We start from the raw sequence: 23,823 nt of genomic DNA, 5'->3' as shown, positions 1-23,823 counted from the left end.
GATTCCCCAATTTGTTCTCTAGAATTGTGTTCATATTGTGTCACTGATTTTGAATTCCAGAGAATGGAAAGTTTACTCTTATTTTTGGAATTTATGAATTTATCTATTTATTAGGAGGATGTGATGTTTCCTATTATGATGGGATTTATGGATGTTTTAGAGAACTATGGAGTCCCACTAGGGAAATTAATTGAGATTTCTGTATCTTCTCAATTAATTTTTAAATGTTTTAAGATGGCATTGTTCAGCTTGAAGTGATCTACACCATATATTCCTTTGTTTGTGTCTATTATACAAGTTGTATCTATTTAAAGAAAAGAAAAAAATGGTGCTTGCTGTCATCAGCAAGGTTGCAGGCCGTAAGCGAAACGCGTTGACTTACCATTTCTTAAATTAATAAAGAGTCTTTTTTGGGAAACCACTGTTGAGTGCTGTTTTCTTCCTCAACAGAGGTTACAGACAAGAGTGTGTGTGTGTGTGTATGTATATATATATATATATATATATATATATATATATATATATATATATATATATATATATACACCGCATAAAAAGAAAAGATATCGAAGCCCAACGCAATAAGTACCAGCATTTATTGAAATCAGGATGGCAGCATTTCCTTCCCTGACGCGTGTTGGCTATTGTAGTAAGCCTTGTTCACAGGTGAGCAGAGTCATAGTGCAGTGGTTACGTGCCTTAAATCACAAGAGACATGTGACCGAAAGTGTAACCCTGCTGTTAGAACAATGCACCTGTAATGTCAATACAATGTAGAGGGCTGTGATGTCTGTTCAAATCATGCTTAATAGCGTCTTGGCATCACAGTCTCAAAATAAAATATTTTTTTGTCCAAGTGCACTAAACTAAAGGTAAAGTGGAGATATAGGTGATTTATATAAAAGGAACCAGGGAAATCTGCCAGTCACATATAAATGACATAAGTGTAACTTGTAAATAGTAACTCTATTCTTACCTATGTATATATACTTAACTTCAATATATTTTGGTGCTCGCTACTGAAGCCAAAATTGTTTTGTGAAGGGATATGTTTGCCTGTGATCATTCTAACATCCAACCAGACTCATACGTCAGTTCTGTCAGCCTCCATTCTTCACCACGCTCCACAGGCATGACTCATGAGGACACAAGTGTTGGATTAGGATAATGTGTTATTAAACATCCAGAGCCTGTGTTAGTACAGAAAATAAGTGCACAATGTTGCAGAATTGACTGGTGAAATGTGAAGGCACCTCTTTCTTCTCCAACATGTTATAGACAGGAGGAACTGCATTTTCATCTCTGCAGTACCAGGCTTCCAACGTCTTTGTGCAAACTCTAATTTTTGCAGCAGTCTCAGTGATCTTCTCAAACTCCACTGCATCAATCTGTGTTGGCAAGCATGAATTTCCATATTGTTCGCCTATAAGTGCCTAGAATAAAAAACACATGTAAAAAATGTAAACTAAGCAAATCATTAGCTCTCACTTTTTGTGAATAAAATCAGACCATATTGCCCAGATCACCTATGAATGTATGGATACGTTTTTTTCTCCCCACCTTGTTTAGCACTGCATGTGTGGCCCTATTCTGGTACATTTGCCGGAAACACACATAAATATGCCAAAAGTTGCTTATTTCAATCAAACTGAAAATTGGTAGGTGGCTCGGTTTGCTTTAAACCAGAGCATTTCCCCAAGCCCTCTTCTACCATACTGTGCATTCGCCCACCCTCATTCTGAAACCATTCACACAGTCCTTATGGTTCATGCCCCCTTTTGACAACACCATGTCCTGGAATCCACAGCATAACCTGATAACATCAGTTTCAAGATTCCACTTCCCAGCTGAATCTCTCATTTTGGTGGGGGACCATACCACTGTGATGTTATTTTCGGGAAAGTACACATTCCACCAACAGCATGCCATTTTGGAGAAAAGAAAATGAAGCCAACAACAGTTCCTCATAGGGAGTCCATGTATTAACTTTTTTTGGAGGAAGGTACGAGTGTCCCAAATATTTTTGAGGTTTTGACTCATATGTGGTAGCTCTTGGTGGTCACCTTTTTGCAGCGGGGCTGGTGAGAAGTAAGAAAGCTGAATTAACGGGTATTGTTTGATCATGTTGTGCTCCCAACCACAGGCCCTGGTGTCTCTGGCTATGTGCTCCAACCAGCCTCCAATCTCCATTTTATCTTTGTAGGAAACAAAAACAGTGTCATAGAGTGGAGCAGCACAGAGTGTTCTGTATTGCAGTGGCATAGAGTGGAGTTACGTAAAGTGCCTTACAGTGGTGTGGTGTAGAGTAGAATGGACTGGTGTAGAGTGCATTGATGTAGAGTGGTGCAATGCGGGGTGATTGAGTGCAGTGGCATAGAGTGTTGTATAGAAGAGTGCAGTGGCGTAGAGTGCAGTCATGCACAGGGAAGTAGTGCAGAGTAGAGTGGTGTGGAGTACAGGGTGCAAAGTGCAATGGTGCAAAGTATGAGCAGCATAGAGTACAGTGGTGTAGAGTGGTACAGAGTAGAATGGTGTAGGGTGGTGCAGCATAGAGTGATGCAGAGTAGAGCATAGTGCTGTTGAGTGCAGTGGTGTAAAGTGGAATGCTGCACAGTGCATTGGCCTAGAGTGGAGTGATGCAGAGTAGGTTGGAGTCCACTACAGTGGCGTACAGTGCATTGGCATAGAATGCAATAGTGCAAAGTAGAGTGTTGTAGAGTGCAGTGGTGTGGTGTGCAGTGGCATAGAGTAGAGTGGTGTAGAGTGCCATGGAGTCCAATGGTGTTGAGTACAGTGGTGCAGAGTAGAGTGTAGTGGCACAGAGTAGAGTAGAGTGCAGTGGTGTAGAGTGGAGCATAGTGGAGTGGCGTAGAGTGGACTGGTGTTGCAAAGTATAGTTGTGTAGAGTGCAGTATCTTACAGTTCAGCTGCACAGAATTTAGCAGCATACAATGCAGCGTCGTAGAATGCAGTGGCATAGATTAGAGTGGTGCATAGTAGAGTGAAAATGGCATACAGTGCAGTGGTGCAGAGTGGAGTAGTGCAGAGTAGAGTTGCATAGAGTGCAGTGATGTAGAGTACAGTGGCATAGTCTTCAGTGGTGTAGAGTAGAGTGGCATACAGTAGAGTGGCATAGAGTGCAGTGGTATAGAGTAGTGCATAGTAGAGTGGCGTAAAGTGCAGTTGTGTAGAGTGGTGTACAGAATAGTGTCATAGAGTGCAGTAGTCTAGAGTGGACTGCTGCAGATTGCAGTGGCATAGAGTGCAGTAGCGTAGAGTGTAATGCCGCAGAGTTTGAATTTAGAGAAAGAAAGGTAAACACCAAGCTCCGTTGGAGGACAGAGCCTGACATTTGACCTCTGTCTTTTAACGTACAGCAAATGTGACAAGATAAGAACAAGATTTACAGGCCTGTTTACAGAAAGAAGCACTCATAGAAGAATACAGCGACAGGTAGCATTAAAAGGCTTTTCTCCTTGGGAGGAACGAACGGAAGCTGGACAGACTAAAACAAATAAAGCCAGAAAATGTGAGTTACAAACCACAAAACCAATTGTAAGCAACAGGACAAATGAATTCACAAGGTCGTTTTCTGAATGTCCCCAAGATGTATTTTGCAAACCAGACAGTTGTGCAATCTGGTATGCTTCAATCTAAAAGGTAGAGGTATGATGGCCCCTAACAGCCATTTCCCCAAACAGATAGCATCTAACCACCACCACATTGATTGGCAACTAGTTCATAATTTAATAAAAAATAAAATAACAGTATTTGTCGAATGCTTGTTGGAGAAACAGTGACAAATAATAAATAAATTATATTACATGGAATTCTGCAAACACTGTATAAAAATCCGTCTCTAATTTCTGTATAATAGGTGACTTCAGACACACGCAGTCACCTATTATAAAGAAATAACATTGGAACTTAACTGTGATAACTTATTACAGTTGAGTTCTGACGTCACAATGCCTGCTGCCAGAGCCAGTAGCCAAGGGGAAAGTCATATCAGGTCATGGAGCATAATTATGTAGCTGTTTAAAGAAATAAGCTATACAGTGACAAGCAGAAAGGAGATATTTATGGCACTGTGTTCATTTTTTGCACTCTATAGGTAATTATAGAAATGTTAGACTCTTTCTGCATGTTTCTACACATTCCGAGGTACTGCACCTTTTTTTTATAAAGCTGACTGTAATATCTTTTTGCAACAAATATCTAACAGCTTCTTTCAAGTGTTTATTTTACACTAGAGATTCTATATTTATTCTTTGTGCATGCAATCATGCTCTCTCTCTCTTTTATACAAAAAAGCTACACACCAAAGTTCTAAGTGGTTTTTGGGTAGGGTGAGCACCTAGTAAGAAGGCAAATTCTGGACAGTGACAGTAAAAATTCAGGACAAAGGCTTAAAATTCAGGACAAAAATTCAAGAAAAAAAGTAATTTTTACGGACACATATGAGGATGTTGCTAGATTATAAAATAGACAGATGACAGAAGTCCAAACCAAGATTGTTGAGCAAACATTCACAAATAGCTAGCTAGTTTTAGAGATGAAAAAAATAGTAAACATAGTATAGTAAACATATACCCTCTAAGCAGAGATTGACAGCCGAAATAAGAGGCAGGTTTCACAATTCTATCCCAGTACCATGAATGATCGTGTCAGAAGCATTGCTCTGCTGCTGAATACAGAGGTAGAGTTCACAGAAGGTATCACTAGTAGAGAGTGTGAAAAATAAATGGAAATAATGGGAAGAAAGGTAAGAGGGCAATATACAGAGAGGGAGAGACAGAAGGTAGGAACGGTGAGAGTGAACAGGGAGAGAGCAGATACAGAAAGATGATGAGGGTGACAGGGAGAAGGTTGAAAAGAGAAAAAAAAAGTTAGAGGGGGCATATGAGAGGCGAGGTAGAGGGAACGGAGAGAAAGCATGTGGGGCAGAGAGGTAGAGACTAATGGCTGAGTACAGGAGAGGAGGGAACAGATAGAGGAAAGGGAATCGAGAGATGAAGAGATTGAATAGAGTGATCAGAGAGATTATGTGAGGGTTCACTTTGTAACTTACATGTCCGACAATTCAATTCCAATTCCAATGCACTATATCTTTGAAAATATGGTCCTGTTCTGCTCTTTCTCTTTCACACAACACACCGCAGCAACATCACTTCCTGCACCGTGTTGCATGAAATGTTAGTAAATATCCCCCTCAATGGTTTGACACTGGTGTCCGCACTTAAAGTTTGTGTTGGAACTTGCACAATGCTCCGCTGCCTTTTGGATAGTGTTCCGTCAGTGTAATGACATATACATACATACAGACAGAAAAGCACTGTTTGTTAAGAAAAGGTAAGTTTTCAAAGAATGAGGGAGAAATCCATCCAAGCTTCCAACCCAGAGGATTTGTCCAGCAGGTTACATTGTGGCACTGGAAGATTGTGGGATTGGAGCACTTCAGTCTTGTTATGTAGGCATTTCTACTTGTGCTTTTCATTCTTGATTAACTGGAAATGTTGAAATAAAAACTCCACAGGAACACTGATTACAATAAAATTAAATCCCTCCATTCATAGGCTATGACTTCCTAACAGTCACCCACAATCAGCTGCCGAAGTGCTTTTACCTCAGGGTCTGGGGCACTTCACAGGCTGCAGAAATAATAACTACACCCCTGACAATCCCAGTTTTAATTGTGGTGCTGGATGGTGTGAGAATGTTTGTTGTGCCCCAATCCCAAAAAAAACTCCTTCTCCAAGGATTCAATCATTATCACCTTCCAATAGTGCCCCTCATCTCTACATAGACCTGCTCTCAGGTGTAGTTAATTTGTTTTACAGAGCTAGTCATTAGAAGTATGTAGGATAGAGTACGGTGTCAGAATGCATTATATCACACACATATTATGCATACAAAATGGCTTGTATACGTTTGTATGGGAAATGTTACCTGAGACCAGGGCCACTGGAATTATGCATTTGTGAGGCTTCAGTGATTTTCATATTATTATAAATGTGCTACATTTGCCACATAATCCATCATCTGCCGCACATTTTGCAGATTTAACTTGAATGGGTCAAAAGTTACTAAAAATGCAGCAACACATGTTTCCGCATAGTGGAACACACTTTTTAAAGGGTGACTGGTCACCTTGCTGTTGCGTATTGCTATATTTGGGTGTTAAGCTGGTACTAATGGGTTGCAACCCATGCCAAGACAGTGTTAAAAAGTTTTAAAATGACAAAATAATTAAGTAATACTATCACAAAATGTGCCATAATTTACTCAACTTCCGCATAATTTGGCCATCCCCTGACGCATAATTCTAGTGTCCCTGCTTAAGACAGTGAGGGCCACAAAGTGTAGAAGTTGCATGTCATCCATACTAATAGGCATAATACGTTAGGAGTGCTTAGTCTGGAGAAGTACAAGCGCAGGATTTAAAACATAACATAGTGGTTGGGATTGTTTTTACTAATAATTATTATTATCCAAGGAATCCTATTGAGCAACCTTAGAATAATGAAAGACTAAAGGAAAACAACAAAGGCTGTAAACCCATGCCTTGCATTTTCCATGCTGCTCTTTGATTTTGGCTCATAGCTCACTGTGCAAGATTAGGATTGTATTTTATGAACTGCAATTAACAAAAGGGTCCCTGTGACAAAACAGTATCCACTGAGCTGTCTACATAAAAAACAGTTCTTTGATCTGCATGTCACACACTGTGCTTCGCTGGAGGCCCACTATCCCTGTGCGATGCATTATGATAGTCAAAACACAGATTAGACAAAACTCAGATCTCTCAAACAGATACATTAATTATCATAATCTGATGTCTGTGCCTTTAATTCTGTAAGAAGTGTCAAAATGCAACTACCCCCCTCCACCTACCCAGAGCTTTGCCCTGGTGAGGTTTCACCAGCCCTGACAAAAGCAGAATGTCACACCCTGGGCTGGGGCAGAGGGAGGCCAAGCAAATGCTGTAACTGCACAGTGAGGCCCATTATCATTCTGTATGTGATAATGGGCCAAACAGAATGATAATGGACAAATAGAAGTCTGTGCCAGGCTGGAGAGGGGCTGCTGCAGGCCCTTGAGTTCTCATCAGGAGTGTGAGCCGGCCCCTGTAGTGATGTTAATGAACTCTGGGGCTTTTTGCAGGGGGACAGTGCAGCTCCCTGGAATGTCAAAATTATGAACAAACGGCATCCGTGAATTGAATCATTACGGACAATGGATATTAGGCCAAAAATACAGATGGTGTTACCATGTATTATAAGGAATAAAGTACCCCTGCCAAACATGATAAGGATACTGCAAGTCACCTCTGAGTTCTATAACTTTATAAGGGAACTCGCCTTCGGCCTCATTCCTCTATATGGTCATGGAACTCCTCTGTGACTTGCAATGTCCTTTTAATGTACAGCTCAGGGTACTTTATCCCATGTATACAGAGGGGGAACAATTATATTAGGCATATCTGACAGACTGTGTTTATCACTCCAAACAAACGTTGGTCTGGAATGGGTGTGGTCTGAGAGTCAGGAATAGGTCCAGAAAATGGGTCTCTTCCATAACTTCATTAAATGCTAGACGATTTTCAGCCAACGTGGCAGCCACGGTCCGTACTATCATCAACTGACATTGTATAATTGGTGCGTCCCAAGCATTCTGAAACCGGTGCTGGTCGCATACCTGCCGTGGTGCTGCAGAATGCCAGTGTTGATAATTATTATGACTGGTTTCATTCTACCTCAGGTGAATCAAGACTAGAAAGTCTTAAGATTTAGCAATGCTGGTTTGAAAATTTAGGAGGTGGTAGTTGTGGAAAAGGTGTGTAAGATGGGGTTCACCCAAAAAAGTAATTTTGAATTCAGAGATATGGATAGAAGAAGAAGCGAGGGCAGAGGAATTGAAGCCACATCAAAGATAAAAACCCAACAAAAACTAAGAAGGAGCAGTATGAAGGATAGCAAAGAAGAAAGAGGGGAACTTAGAGTACTGGGGTTTTGAGAAGGGATCTGATTTTCAATGATGCAGAGAAACTAAAGTTTGAACAGAAGTAAAATATTGAAAGTGGAAGTAACTTTACTAGATGATGAGGTGGCATTCCAAAGACAAATGAACACCGAAAGAGGGAGAAAAGGAAGAGGGATCCCAAAAGAAATTAAAGGGCACATCATCAGGGGTGCAGCTATAATTGGTGCAGCAGGTAACGGGGTACTGAGAGCCTGAGGTATAAGGAACCCACTGCACCCAAGTTATAGCTTTATTTTACGATCCATCCAAAGGTATTTGAGCTCTTTTTACCTGCTTGCATTAGGACCCAATGGCACCGTTGGTATGCCTCAACAGGGTTGGAAGAGATAAGAGGATGAGAAGACAGAGTAGAGGGAGTAGGGATAGGAAAAGATTATGCAAAGTAATAGGATCAGAATCAAATAAAGTACAAATGTTGACATTGTGATAAAGCATTGTGACAGGTTGGGCATTTAAATAGATCAACAGACCAGCCCCAGCCTACCCAGAAATACTGGCACAGCAGGGGGCCAGATGCCTAACGGAGCCTGATAGAAAGGAGATAAGGGACACATTGTTTCCCTAGGAAGGACCACCATACCAGACAGACTGAGGGTGGTATCTGACAGGGTGGGAAGCAGACTGTGTGAGTTAGTTAAGTTCTAATTGCTGCTCTTTCCAGAAGTTTGCATTCCACCACAATGTGTGGTTGCAGCTCAGCTTCCACTACAAGGGCTGTAGATATAGTCAGCTAATAGATGCCCCAACAAGGACACCAAATGACGCATCTTCCAGCAAGAAACTTCGGGTCTCAAGACTATCATACTCATCACTGAAAGAGGGGAGAGCAGGCAGACATTTTCTCTGTGTAAGCCACCTAACTCAGGAAATCCCTAAGATCCTATGGGGCTCATCCAATTTCATGAAGAAAGCCAAACCTGTCTATTCCAAAATTTATTATTTTTGATTTCTGCTTCCCACAAAACCAGATTCCACCCCCTCCAGCATTTTGTAGTCCTAGATCTTTCCCTATCATCCTAGAAATTAAATTGGTTGGCAGAATGGGGTATAAGAATGCCATTGGGTGTGATAGGGAAGGCAGGGGGTTACTGGGCCTCAACCTCTTGGTTTAGCACCTTTTTCTCATGTTGTTCGGGGGCCTGAGCTACTATGGTCGTGCACACTGAACACCAAGTCCATCCCTTCACCACTTGACACTCATTGGTAGAGTTGCAAGCATCCCAAGGCTTCTCAGGGAGGCAGTGAGAGGGCAGAGACTCAAACCCCAACAGTTATTCATCAGGCACAATAATTACTGTCCAGCCCAGTGTTTCTTTTTGTTAAAAAGTGAAGTACTTTAATACACTATAAAATGCAGTGCTGCACACAGAACCCATGAAGGTAGAAGGTTCTACATGTACTATAGGGAACTCTACACAGAAACATCATGGTTAACATGATGCAAGCTCACTAGCAAATGCATGAGCAATTTCCCTGGTTCTGTGATCCGTAGGTCAGTCCTTACCAATGTCCCAGCTTGGAGTCTTTAAGGTGATGGCATTGTCCTAATCCACTTCAGTTCAATGAATGAGGCACTTGTGAGAATTCAATAGTACATAGGTTTGCCCGGCTAATGACCCTGGTATGCGATGTGCCTGTGTCTGAGGTTGTTGAGGTAGGTGCCAGGGTAGCCCCGGCTTCTGAACCTCCCTGTGCATTAGTGTGCTAGTCAGTAGCTCACTGTGTTGCTTTTGATCTACCAGGGAAGTAAGCTGGTGCGCAGGCATGTTACGTGGAGACCACGCTGGTCATCGGAGTCAGCACCGCTCACTGCAGCACTTGGTGGTGGCATCCTTTAGTGGGAATCAGAGTAGTCTCTTGCAGCTATTGGTGTTTCATGTCATGGTTGCTCATTACTGTAGACCTCTCACATCACGGTCGCTTGTAGCTGCAGGCTCTTAGGTCACAGTCACTCGTAGCAGCACAACACCCTGGACCATCTTGCAGGATAAATAAATGACCTGAGGTTAGGTCAGAGCCAGGTTCATTACCCACAATAATCTGGTGTCTGAAGTATAGCAGTTGGGCATCTCTTGCCTTGCACCTGTCTCCCTGCATGGGCCAGAAGCACCTTCTCTTCTCTGAGCAGGCCAGCAGCTTCAATGTCTTAGTCAGACTCACAGCTCATCTCAGCAATGTTACAGGTTTCACGTGATGTCTTCTCACCTCAGGGAGACTGTACAAGACACCAGTCCTGGATCTCAAAATTGCTTTGAGTACACTGCAGAATACCCCCTTTCTTGGTCAATGAGGAAACTGGAACTAACTGGAAAAGTTTGAGTCCCACTTTTATAATCAGTTTCCAGATAGAGGATGTGGATCCCACTGTCAAATGCCTGGAACTGGTTAGGAGCAGTTCTTTGTGTATTTCAACTCTGTTGAGTAGACATTTTCATTGTCTGAGATGTGGTTCTTCTCAGGAGGTACTGACAAGGGGTGTATCCACCTGGAGGATTCCCAACAGCAGCAGCACAATCATGTGTGAAGCTCAGCACCTGGCTGTCAATAGCTCTTTTGGAAGTAGCACAGGGGAAGACAAAAAAGCAGGCTGTCCCTGAAATATTCACTTTACATCTGAAAGGAATCTGCTGACTCACCTCACCCGACGGCTCGGAGAAAGATAATGTGCAGGCCCTACACCAAATAGTCACTGCCACATTTCTAGAGCAGCCCTATCTCTATCCTCCCACACTTGGGCCTGTTCACTTCAATACAGGAAAACTATAATTATACCTCCTTGTCTGGGAAGGTTAAGCCACAATGGTCATCTTGCACTGAGTTGTACCAGTGGCCATTCCAAAGCATTCACAATGGCCCAGTCAAGCATATATTCACATTTAACATGAATATCTGCTAACAGCACCACAAATACACAATGCAAGCGCATATCCTCTCTGAATGCCAGTGAATGGTCTGGGTACCACATTTCAGCAGAACTTTACACAAGTTCGCCGGTAGGCCATACACCCTCCCTAAACTAGAAATAGTTTAATCAGTTTGAGAACATAATGGATACGGCTACCAGCACTTAATCTATATGTCCTACAGACAGAAGTCTTGTGTCAGCTTGAAGATGCGCTTTGTGCATCCATCCAGAGGAGACTTTGGGTCTCGCAAATTGAGAATGGCCTAGGCCACGATGTGCATGAATGATGGTCATGTGCTCAGTCAAAAGTAATAGATCAGGACATCAGATATCTTCCTGTTGGGTAACGGTTGCATGGCTTTGTGCCATGCAGGGGACATTCCCATCCCAACACAGGGATTCACAAACTCAAATATCATAATCATTGACATTACCAGTGCAGACCACAGCTTTCTCAGTTACAGCAATCAACTTACCACAAAACAAGGGCCTGCTGATGAACGAAGACACTCCTGCAGTACTTTCATACGGCACTGACGAATGTAAGGAGAGTACATGTCCTCCGTATCTACGCCATAATATCCATCGAATACCTGGCAGAGATCAAGTGGAAAACTTCTGAAATGTAATAAATGTTGGCTACACAAACTCTTTCTCGTACTGAGACAGGGTTATGTTGTTTACTACAAATGGAAATCATGGAAATAAATGGCCTGTCTTGTCTTTTTATGCACTCACTCATACTCCACCACATACCCATTATGTTTCAAGTAATCAGTAGTTATACCACATATTTAAAAAACCTGTGAAAGACTCACCCTTTCCCTCTAAATACTCCTCGTTCTTCTTTCTTCCTGCTTATTCACAGATGCAATTTGTGCTATCTTTGCCCACTGCACTTCCAGTTGCAGCCCCCAAACCAGTTTTGCCTCTATATGAAAGCCTCTCACCCCAAGGTTCAGTCCAGGGTCCACCCTTTGTTTTTACGATGACATAATTTATTTTATTGTACTGTCCTACCTCCTCTACAACAATGAACCACAAATATTTTTCCTTTCCTATTTTTTCTCCCCTCTTCTGATCACCCACATTAAGTTGTTTCACCTAGAATGGTGTTGCCATCCCTCAAGATGAACTCAAAGACAGAGAGGTCTTATACTTTCTATCCTCTGCTGCACCTAATGGTTACGTTGTACAAACCATTTCCCTCCTGACACCCTGACCTGTGCCCCCTTATGCCAGAAACATGTGTGCTTCCTTTAGGTCCACCTTGCAAATGGAATGATCTGTAACTGCAGGTTGGTATCAAATTTTATACCCACTGAAGATAAACTCTTACATTGTTACCCGACAGTCAAAGCACTGACACATTCCCTACTACCCAGTTACCTGCAAGGTGACCTGGAACTGAGAACAAGTTGAACAGGCCTAGGTAAAGGGGAAGAGCCATCATTTTTAAAGCCTGTGAAAGTAGGTATTCAGGCAAGAACTTCAATATTTTGGAGCTAAAAAAGCATGTTCTCCAGACATGGTTTGGGGATGATCAATATGTAGTTTGAATACCTGAGATTTCGAAGAGGATGATATTGTTGAATTTTGTGTTGGAGGTAAGGGCCCCTAGGAATTGTGAGCCCTAAAGAGCAAACCAAGATTTGAAAGCTATTCTTTGGGTTATTTGGAGCCAGTGGAGTGTTTCAAGAGCTTTAGAGGCAGAGGGTCCGGGTGGTGAATTGAGTTCAGGATGTGAAGCAGCAGTCTAAGACAACAGTCTACTGATGGATCTCCCTCAACTCTACTTTGCTGCTCTTGACAAGTTCCTAAACTTGGCTAGAAGAACAATTTACAGCCACCCCATACTCACTCGTATCTCATCCTGTTGCCTCCTGGTAGGTTGGTCTCTGCTAAAAGCAGCGCCCTTTACAAATGATTTGATTCTTTTTCCAAGGCTGTTCGTGGCCTACGTTCTATCTTTCTACTTTGCTAGTCAAGTATAAACCCAGCCATTGTCTAACTTTCCCTTATCAGACTTTCCTTGTTTCACCAAAATCACCATGTGGTTCATCACGATTCCAGTCCTTCTACTTACAGAGCCCCTTTCGCTGGAACTTGCATCCTCCAGACATCAGGGCCAGCCATTCAGGAGTTAAAAAAGCCCATAAAACATTCCCTGGCACCTGAAAACAAATGCTGATTTCAGTTTTTATAGCTCTCTACAATGTATATATGTGCATTCCTCTCACTCTTCCTCAGACCCCCTGGTCTTTGCTTACATTTCACATACTGTTGGGAGGTTCTATGAGAAGCACCCACACCTCCTACGCTTGTAAAGGCCCCCCGTGTGCTGGTGCAATCACACATCACTGGCCCATGTGTCACATGCTATTGAATGAGGTTGGGGGAAGATTCAGTCCCTAGAAGGTGTTATGTTCTTCCATTTTTTGCCTATTTTACCTTTTGCATTTCTACATCTTGCTGTTAAATACCAAGGATACATGCTTTTAAAGATATAGCTTTGAAGGAACAGTGAACTTTATTGAATCTTTGTTACATTGTGTAATCCTTGCACTGAGGTAAAAACCATCATCAGCACTGAAAGTTAGGAATTACTGCTTAACTACATTACTTCTTCAATAGTCAAGGTCCAAACAGAACTATTTAACATTCATTGTACCACAATAGTACCCAAAGTCCTGGACAGGTTTGGGTGTGTCAGTGACAGACAGTCCAATAGATCAAATGTTTTGGTGACCTGCAGTTACCTCCTTGAGATGGAAATCGATGTAGCCTGGCACAGTGGGCTGTTGGCTGGTTATCTTTAATGGCTGGCTCAGGATTAACCTGAGTCATGGGTAACCCACAAGAAGGCATAGAAGCAATACAAATTATTAACTATGTAAATAGGATATATACAAAAGACCACCATGGAATCCTTTGGTCAAGTCGTGTGTGGCACCACTTAGACAGTCCAGGAAGTGGCAGGCAGACCTTGAGGTGAACACAACATCCCACAGTGGAGCTTTCCTTACCCCTAGGGCCCTGGCTGGGTAGTGCTGTCAGCTAGTTAGCAGTGAGAGGCTATTAGAAGCCTGTTGACACAGGCTCATTCAGTGGGTAGTAGTTCTGCTTTCTTAAGGGTTCTCTCAGGAGGGAGAACCATCTCTCCTCTTCTCCTTACAGTCTTCATTCCCAATAGCTATCGGCTCTCACATTACCAGCTTACCCTCAATTGCTGCAGATATCCAAACTGTGAAATTAGTCAACTCTATCACCACACTTTTGAAGACTTGGGGGCCGCGGTCAGAAAAGGGGATCCGCCGGAATACCCCTGGCAGGGCTGAACCTCCATGGTGGCGCTGCAAGCTGCGCCGCCATGGGGATTCCGACCCCCTTCCCGCCATCCTGTTTCTGGCGGTTTTTACCGCCAGGAACAGGATGGCGGGAATGGGTGTCGTGGGGCCACTGGGGGCCCCTGCACTACCCATGCCACTGGCATGGGCAGTGCAGGGGCCCCCTAACAGGGCCCCAGCATGATTTTCACTGTCTGCATAGCAGACAGTGAAAATCGCGACGGGTGCAACTGCACCCGTCGCACCCCTGCAACACCGCCGGCTCCATTCGGAGCCGGCCTCTGTGTTGCAGGGCCTTTCCCGCTGGGCCGGCGGGCGCTCCTTTGGCGGGCGCCCGCCGGCCCAGCGGGAAAGCCAGAATGGCCTCCGCGTTTTTTTGACCGTGGAGCGGCCAAATGGCGGTGACCGCATGGCGGGCGGCTACCGCCGCCCGCCGCGCTCAGAGTGACCGCCTTGGTGCCTTATTTAGAGTTTCGCTGAGGGGGTTACAACATAGATGTGACCGATATCCCGTTTCTCATATTACAATTCCATTATAGACTATGGAACTCTTACAGCGGACTGGATATCCGTAGCGTTTGTGACCGAGTAACCCCTCTTCCAAACATTAAATCAGGCCCCTAGTTGGTCCAAGGGTTTGGGACACCAAGGGGTGGTAATGGGTAACGGTCATGTCCCTTTTGGGATCAGAACAAGGATTATTGACCTGCCAAGGACTGCAAAGATGTTTTGTTGGGCTTTCTCAAGGTTTCTAAATGTTAAATGCCAGTTTGCTCTGTTTGCTCTCTTTAGGCTAATAACTATTTTTCTTAGTTTTTTCCCTGTGGCACTAGATAATATTGTATTATTTTACACGATCATCAACTTTTTATTAAAACTTCCAGCCCAGAATCAAGTTAACTGCTTTTACTCCAGTGGGTCTGGAGAGGTTTTGTCCAGTTATGGAAAATAGAGAATCTTAATTCTGCAGCCTGAATTGTACCTTTGTCCTGTTGCAGACCCTACAACATCACTCGGGTGGAGTTGGAAGGATTGTTTAGAAAGGTTATGCCAGCCTCCAAGCATGTCAGAAGTTTTTGTGGGGCGCTGAGTTAATAGACTACTCCAGGGCCCTTCATGGGACGATAACCTGGCTCAAAGTTTTAAAAAATGTCCTAGAGGGAAAGAAAAAAATCAGCAGTTCCAGCATCTGCTTCTATCTCGCCGTGTTGGCTGAATTGTCATTATTCAAGCCTGTACCTAGGCAATAATGGCTGCTCTGCATCCATCCCTGTTTTGAAAGGTCCTGTCTCTGTCTGCAGCTCCCTTAATCTGCTCTGTGCCCAGATGGCTACAACATTTATCTTAGAGCGTTCCTACTTTTTTGTGCTAGTCTGATTTGGTGCAGCCATCCCATCGCCTGTTCATGCACATACGCTTCACTACTGCCAGCTCCATCCATCTGCTCACCAGAACATGAAGAGCACCAACAAGCCTCATCTTAGGGCACGTTTCAGAGTTCACTCTGTTGGTGGGTCATGGGTAAATCAGCAGGGAAGAGCTTTACGCTTTTTATATTTTCGGAAAGACAAGGGAGAGAGGTTATTTGTCAAACACTAGCCGTGCTTTATTTGCCGAATGGATACCTGCCGAGGTACGTGCTAGCGGCTGCTGGAGTAGGAAGAAGAGGCTACTGGGTGAGATTGGTTTGTTTCGCCTGCCAGGCACAGGGGCGCTAGGGCAGGAGCACAATAAGCCAGAAGCACTGGAGAACTCAAGCAGCAGGAGGTCCAGAGGTGCAATGACCAGCAGACATCTGGCCTTGTTCTCTAGTTAGCCTACAAAAAAGTCATGGATGAAATGCTTAAATTAATCTCAGCCATTAGTAATTAGTCGGGCTGCATCCCAGTGCGTCGTTATTTTGTACACCATGCCAACTCAGCTTAGAACCAGCCATATGCAAATCAGTCTTGACCTTGCTCCAATAGGAACAGGCCAGCCCAAACTTCCAGGCCAGGTCCTCCCTGAAAGGAGAACAAGCTCCCCAAGACCATTTTTACCCTTATTAGGGTCATCAGTCTTGTATAGCTTGGTTCCAGTGGCAAAGTGTGCACAGGACCCAAGTCTACAGTGTGCAATGGACCTGAGTCTGGGCATAACTGTCCTACTTAGGGCTTCGTGCTGAAGTATACAAAACAAGTCCACTGGTTGGCAGTGATGAAGAGGTGGTTGTGATCTTACTTGTGTAAGTGTGTTGGTGTATGCGTGGATTATGGATGCATCATGATGAGTGAGGTATGTGCTAGAATGTAGGGTTAGAATGCAAATAGGGAGTTGGTTGTATGGACTGAAGGCAAGTAGTAGGCAAGCAGTATTCTTTTACTCTAAAACGGGTGCCTCAATCCAAGAATGGTGCCTATCTCTTCACGTTCATGCACTTGGCATTGTAACAGGGGTCTCCTGCAAGCAGGTGGAGAGCAGCCACTGATAAATACTGCAAGAGGCTGGCATAGGGATGGTTTTAACTGAGGTAGGAGAGATGGTAGAAGAAAACAGGGAATGTGTGGTGAGAGGCACTTGGGCTCAGGCTGATTGCGAAAGGGAGTTCATGGAGACAGGTGGAGGGAAGCCCCGTCAAGAACAGGGAAAGAGCAGATTTAGAGGTTAGGCAGTGAAGGCAGTGTGAAGGCAAGAAGAGAACGTGAGATGCAGAAATACATATGTAAAAAGGTGAAGCCGTTGGGGCGTTGGAGGTCAGCCAAACTGGTCAGAGTCCAGCAAGGAGACACGGGGAGAAGAGCTGGGTCGTTGGTGACTCGTGTTTGCCCCAGGTGTATAGCTTACGGGCAGGGAAAAGGCAAATAATGCTGTCAGAGGGAAGCAAGAAGATCAGCACATATGTCTGAAGAATGGCATGGGTATGCTGCACCCCTTCCCCCCCAACATTGGCATTGAAAAGAGGACTATTGGAATGTTCTGATGGGGTGTTGGTTAAGCGCCTTCAAAAAGTGGGTTGAGGGTGACAGATGGGGGATGGGTTAGGATAATGTCTGATGAAGCGAAAGGCAGGGCGAAGAGTAGAGCTCTGATGAGAATGAAGATAGTAACAGAGAAGAGATGAGGAAGGAGAAATTGCTGCACAAATGACTTGTTTGGAAAGACTGTTTCGGGATAGGGCCCTGGATTAGTGACAAACTGGCAATATTGGGAGACAGAGGTAACAATGGACAGGTGACATAGCTATGGGGTTTGGTTGGTGAACAGTACAACAGAGATTGTTTTTTTGCAGAAAACAGTAAGAACTAGAAGCCCACGATGTATGGAGCAGATAAGAAGAGTTGACGATGGTTGTCAGTGAGGAAGTTTAGCTTGCACGAGGAATGGGCAGTCCACCTTTGGCCAGTTAAACTGAGTTAGTCAGAGCCTTGGAGGAACATGTGAGTGTGGTAAGGACTTGAGGTGAAAACACTGTGTATTGGGCTTGGGTGAGAACATCCACCTCATTATTGAAGTTGACAAGTAGGTCAGAGGATAAAGGTGTGACCAGAGAAGCAGTTGACAAGGGATGAGTAAAAGGAAATAAGAAAGAGGACAAGAAGGGTGAAGGCAAAGAGAAGGTGAAGATTACCACACAGTAGAAGCATTTGAGGGGAGAGCATAGCAGAAAAGGAGTTTGCAGAAGGTACAGATGGTGATTTTGCAATACTAAAGCAATTGTGTTACCTGGATACAACTATGCCTATGAGATTGTCTTTTAATGGTGGTGAGGAAATAGAATACCTGAAAAGGGGAGTTTGTTTTAAACTATTGCACAGTGAAGTAAGAGCAAAAGAGGTTTAAAAAAAAGAGAAGCAGGAGCTGGCTAAAATGTTACAAACATCAGAAAAGTCTTACATCTTGGTATTAGGTTTTCTTCTAATGCAAACTTTTGATAAGAAGACTTGCAAAAATGATAGCTCACATTGTTCAGGTATATAGCTATAATCACAAAGGCCAAAGTGAATTTCTAGGGACTGGGTTGGGTGTGGGTATGATGCTGAATGTCTGGCCAGATGAGGGGAACATGTAATTATGTAGGAAAATGATAGATACTTTTATGGTTGTAGTAGATGTCGCCAGTAAGGCTGGCTTTGTTGAGTTTCCAAATAGGAAAGAAGCTGTAGTTTTGTGGGGGTCAGGGTGGGTTTAGGCAGGGGTTTAGGTGAGATTCTGAGGATGTCATGGGAGTCGCTGGCAGAAAGTATGCTTTGGTAGTGATTGATATTTTGGGAAACAAGTTTGGGATTGAGATCCGAGTGGGGGTGGTGGTAGTCAATATGTCTTCTGGCCAGTAGAAAGTTTGATTGTGTCACCAATGGGGCATGTTCCAAAAAGTGGCAGATAAGTTTAAGTCCATATACCACTTTTCTTGACTTTAGTGCATCAGGTTTAGCTATGTGATGGTTAATGGTCACATTAGAATAATGAGGAGGAGTGGGCTAGGTGCTGAAGTGGCAAATCACACACTTATGTTGGCCTTTCGCTTATGATGGTGTATCTGCAAGTCTTTTGCTTTATGGGAAAGCAATTTGGTAGGCATACATTTATCAACAAAGAATAGCTGATAGGCTCTTCAATGACTTGTGCACTGTTCGAGACATTCAGTTAATTTTCTCAGTGTATTTTCAGCAGACACTGGATCAGTGGATGTGACTGTTCCTTGGACAAATTCTTTATGCAGCAAAGTGGGGTTGGGATGGTTGCAAAGAGGCAACGGTGCTGTTCCACTTGTCAATGGAAGAGTTATAGGGAATTAAAGGTGCCACTGTTATTGTATAAGATGGAGGTATCAGCCCCAAAATTGACTTATTTTGATGTAGCAGTGGATTCTGAAAGCATAAAAGTATGGTTGCCAATAGCAGCAGTGGAGGGGTTGCTTAGTTTAATTGCAGTTGTTATCTAAACCTTTGAATTAAAAATGGAATAGACACTTGTGGAACACCTAAACTGTGCATAGGACTAATTTGAGGGTGGTAGTGAAGGCTAAGATTTTGTTAAGAGCGTCAATAAAATAACACTGTGAGGCCTGGGTGATGAAGGGTAGTGGCTGATGCAGATTATTTCTGATGTGGCAGGAGCAGGTGATTTTGGTTTGTATTGGCAGATTAGATAGTGTGTTGAAAGGTAGCCAGAGATGTGATTCATGGAATGGAGGTGCATCGCATCTTTGGTGTTTTTCCACTGGTGGTCATATTTGTAGTGGGGTTAAATTCTGGTGAACAGAATGAAAAGATTAAAAAAAAAAAAAAATGTAAAATGCTTGTGAACAGAAAGGTTGATATAAATATAAAAATTTCAATGTGGACAATGAGGCTTTTGTGTCTACGGTGAACAAGATGTCAGTGAGTATTGAGGGTGTTTGTTTTGAGAGGCATGACACACAATTGTCTTCAGGGCATGTCTTCAAGGCAGGGCAATTAGCGGAGTGGAGAATCACATTGCTGACTCTCTCATTCACAGTGGCAGAGGCTCTGTGGGCTAGCACCAGGAATGGATAAGATCAAAGTAGACATGATCCTAAGCATCTGAGGGCTAGAATAGTGTGTGGGTACTCCTGTTAACTGAGGGGTCACTGGCAGTTTTAACTAGGCATGTTTATAGGCAAACATCAGGAAGTTTTATTAGGAATGGAGCAGGGCAATTGACCCCAGTGAAGTTGCTGCTAGGGGTAAGAACACAATCCCTTTCCCTCATGGCCTGCAGAAGTTATGAACTGAATTAGATGTAGAACATCCAAATGTAGGCCTTCTTTTTCTTCTCTTATTTTAACAATTAGTTTTATCGAGAACGCAGATTCCGTTTAAGAGGAACATTCCAAAACTTTAAAAGGTATTATATATGATAAACTATTCCAGTTTTATATGATATTTTGAAACAAGCCAATGGAATTTAAAATTAAAACGTATAGTCTGTATACTATTTAGGGAACCTCTGGGTAAAATATTGAGGTAAAAAGAATAATTATACCATAATATGAATTGAAATTATGGAACTTTTAATACATGTAATTGCTGAAATTAAATATTGGAGATTAGTATTTTGAACAGAATCTGCCACCTTTTGTTGAGCTTGATTTTAAATTAAACTTCACTGATGTAATTTTGTAAATTGTCTGTGAAAAATGATTCATAACATATGCTTAGCTGTAATTAACAATGGATTCTAAAAACTAACAATTTAATAATGATGAATAAAAATACTTTCGTAATACCTTCACTTGTATAGTTGTCTACTGAATGTGTTTTCAATTCCTTTTCTCTCTTTACAATTTTATTTGTTCTTATGTACAAATAGTGCATACACATTTTAATTGGAAACATTGTGATACTGAAAGTCTTGTTTGCCATAAAGAAGCAACTTTGTATTGATTAAGTCATGAAAAGGCAGGCAGAATTATTTTGTTAGATGAATCCCTGAATAAGAATTATTTTGCAATGATAAACAGGTGGATTATACAAAATCAATGATAAGACATATAGGTGGATTTTATAAACCAAAAACATTCTAAATAAAATTGTTACTAGACCTAAGGTACCTTGTTCAGTCATATCCTAGTGAACCAATTTTTGGGGGGTTTGTATTGAGCCACCTAAAAGGTACAGGGTGATAGGGGTTAAAACATTCTAAAACATATGTGCATTCAGACGGTGATGTTAAACATGCAGGCTGAGACTTTTTTTTTAATCTTTTACCCAAGACCGTCTCCAGTTTATTTCAAGCAACCCCATACCATCTTGCTGCATAATTGCCAAGACTATCTTAAAGGGGATAAGGAAAGTGACATTTTCTCTTGATTATAACACTTCAGTACCTTCACTGTGGAGGAATGAGTTACCAACTCACTTACACCTTGCCCCACAAAGACTTCCCCTCAATTCCATTGTACAAACGTGTGAACTTGAAGACTCCCCCTTCGAGGGAAGGGGAAAACAAATGAAAGAGGAGAGACTGTACTTTTACATTTTTATCAGGAAACTAATCTCAGCATTGATCATCTACCTTCAATTATGTCCCTAAAAACCTATGACATAAAACACAATTTAATTCCAGCACTCCAATCTTCTACAAGATATTCTTGTCTCTCCTAAAACTAAAATTGTTATACCTTGGTAATACTCTCTAATCACCTGTGGTGCACGGAGCTCTCTTTCTCTTTCAGTCAATATTATTACTCTGACTCTCTTAGGAAAATAACAAGACAAACAGAGCATTGGTAAACATTATTAAAAATACTAGCAATGAGTGGTTAAATACTTAGCCTCCCTTCTACAGATCCTTTTCTCACCTGGCCAGTCAAAGAAATGGAGAAGGGATTGGCTTTAAAAACAGCTTGTGAAAGTATGAAATCATTCTCTACTTTCCGTACAAATACCAAAATGAATGTACTTGGCCAAAGAGAAGCATCCACAAAATATCTCAGTTGAAATAGAAAATAAACTTTATCAAACAAATATCAGTGGGTTAAAGCACCTGTAACGGTATCAGAGGGTGTCTTCAAACAATAAAGGTTTACTGCAAACTTGCAAATAGGTAGATTCCTGTAGCCTCAATGATTTAGGGCCTTATTTAGATATTGGCGGAGGGGTTTACTCCGTCGCAATGGTGACAGATATCACGTCTGCCGAAATCTAAATCCCATTGGATATAGTCGGTTTTAGATTTCAGCAGATGGGATATCTATCACCATTGTGAAGGAGTAAGCCATCTGCCGAGTTCTAAATCAGGCCCTTAGGCTGCGTCAGACACAGGGTCTTCTTCTGACAATATTTGTGGTGGCAAGCTAGTCGCTGCTCATGGGTTCGCTGCACCAAGATGGCTGCTGAGATTGCTGTTGATCAGGGGTGCAGCTTGGTCAGTAAGTTGAGGTAGGAGCTTCAGATTTTCCATCAATCACGGGGTCATATAATGTTAAAATACATTATATGCCAGCAGGACACAGGAGAGGGGCTAAAGGAACAGTGGAAAGGGAGATGAATGCAAATTGGCATGGGTTCTAATTGGGAGAAGCAATATGTTGAAGAGTAACTAAAATTTTTGAAAAATTTCAAAACAGAGAGGAAGAGCGAGTGTGCGTTTTTGTCTTTGTATATGGAACAATTCCAGGTTAAATCCATCAGACCCCTCACCTTACCTGACTGAAAGCACCCGTACCCAACTATTTACTAGAAAATACATTTATTAAGGGGGTGTAACACCCCAAACACCCCACCTGGAGCTATGCTCCTGCTATTGACTAGCTAGATGAGGAAATCTCTTGTCATGTGTGCAAATCCATAGAGAAGGAGCGAGACGTTGAAGGCAAGAGAGGCTTCAACCAGGTTGATTCTTCCTGATTGTCCCCTTCTTTCGGCATCTATTCACAAACAGGGACCAAAACCTCTAGCCTTTCCACTGATGTCTTCCCTAGTGAGTGATTTCAGATTTCTCCGATGTCTGGGACTTGGTATCAAAAAAATGTTCCTCAGATATTATAATCCAACCATCATACCTATGTTGGCTATTTTGACTCTTGCACTGTCTGACAATAAAGTAGATATAGAGACGTTTTGAGGGGTATGGTCTGTTGAGAGAGGGTGCATGCATTTCTTATTCCTGGGGATAAGTATTACATTCTGGAAATGAAGGGAATGAAAGAGTGTCAGGAAGAGGTAATGAGGTTAAGGTGGGAGGCTGGTAGGTGGGAGGGGGATGAGAAAGGGTGCTACAACTGCACAAGTGACATCAATATAGTCATCTCCTCCTGCAGCCAGGGGTTTCACAACTCTTAGGATAAAAATGCAAAATAACACAACACAATAAATACAATAAAGCTAAAGGAGCTAGAGAGACAAGGCCTAAATGACCAAAATACTTACCTGAAATTCAACTCCATGGGTCTGCCTGCAGTATTCACGCAGTTTAGGGTACACTCGCTCTCTGAGAACTCGCCTTTCACTTTCAGAATCTAGGAATAAAGTAGGAGAAATACATGAATGTGTTCAGACGCCACGCTTAGGAAGCATGTTGGCTTCATGACCCATCCCATGGGATAAATTTGGTGTGTACGCTGAATATCGACCTGAGAATATTGATGGGACACAATATTGAGGACACAATATTGGGGACAAAATATTGAAAAAAATATTGTCAGGTAAATCAGTTGAGATTTTCTTTACCTAATTCCACATAAATGTACTTTTGCGGTACATATATCTTCGAGGTAAGTAGATGTGGAGCTGGGAATATTAAGTCTATACTTTCCTGTATGCTCTTACCTTTAGATATTTTGCCCCTCCATATTCTGTCCACAGTATTCTTGTACCACGACATTCAGAGGGTCGATATTTAGTAGCACAATTGATAAATATATAAATAGATATAGTGGAAGCCAGTCAGATTGCAGTGTCACAGAAACAAAATTCCTGGCTTGTTGTGCCATTAGGAAGCACTCATTTGTGTTATGGTACACAGTACACTGGGATGAAATGAAGATCTTCCAAGACATAACTGTCATAGTTTCACTGTGGGAAA

At 42.5% G+C, this 23,823-nt stretch overlaps 1 protein-coding gene across 1 annotated transcript in view; it reads right to left on the bottom strand.

Annotated features, from left to right (window-relative positions):
• Positions 1–1,151: 1,151 nt before the first annotated feature.
• Positions 1,152–23,823, bottom strand: part of LOC138249071 (NACHT and WD repeat domain-containing protein 2-like) — a 51,213-nt gene continuing 28,541 nt past the window's right edge. The window contains exons 2-4 of the mRNA XM_069203121.1: positions 23,169–23,257; positions 11,425–11,541; positions 1,152–1,433 (exon numbers count right to left, since the gene is read on the bottom strand). Coding sequence (XP_069059222.1) covers positions 1,176–1,433; positions 11,425–11,541; positions 23,169–23,257 — 464 coding nt within the window. The 3' untranslated portion in view covers positions 1,152–1,175. The remainder of the gene's footprint in view (positions 1,434–11,424; positions 11,542–23,168; positions 23,258–23,823) is intronic.

Source organism: Pleurodeles waltl, chromosome 8 (assembly GCF_031143425.1).
Source record: "Pleurodeles waltl isolate 20211129_DDA chromosome 8, aPleWal1.hap1.20221129, whole genome shotgun sequence".
Lineage (NCBI taxonomy): Eukaryota > Metazoa > Chordata > Amphibia > Caudata > Salamandridae > Pleurodeles > Pleurodeles waltl.
This window is presented reverse-complemented; position numbering and strand designations above follow the sequence as displayed.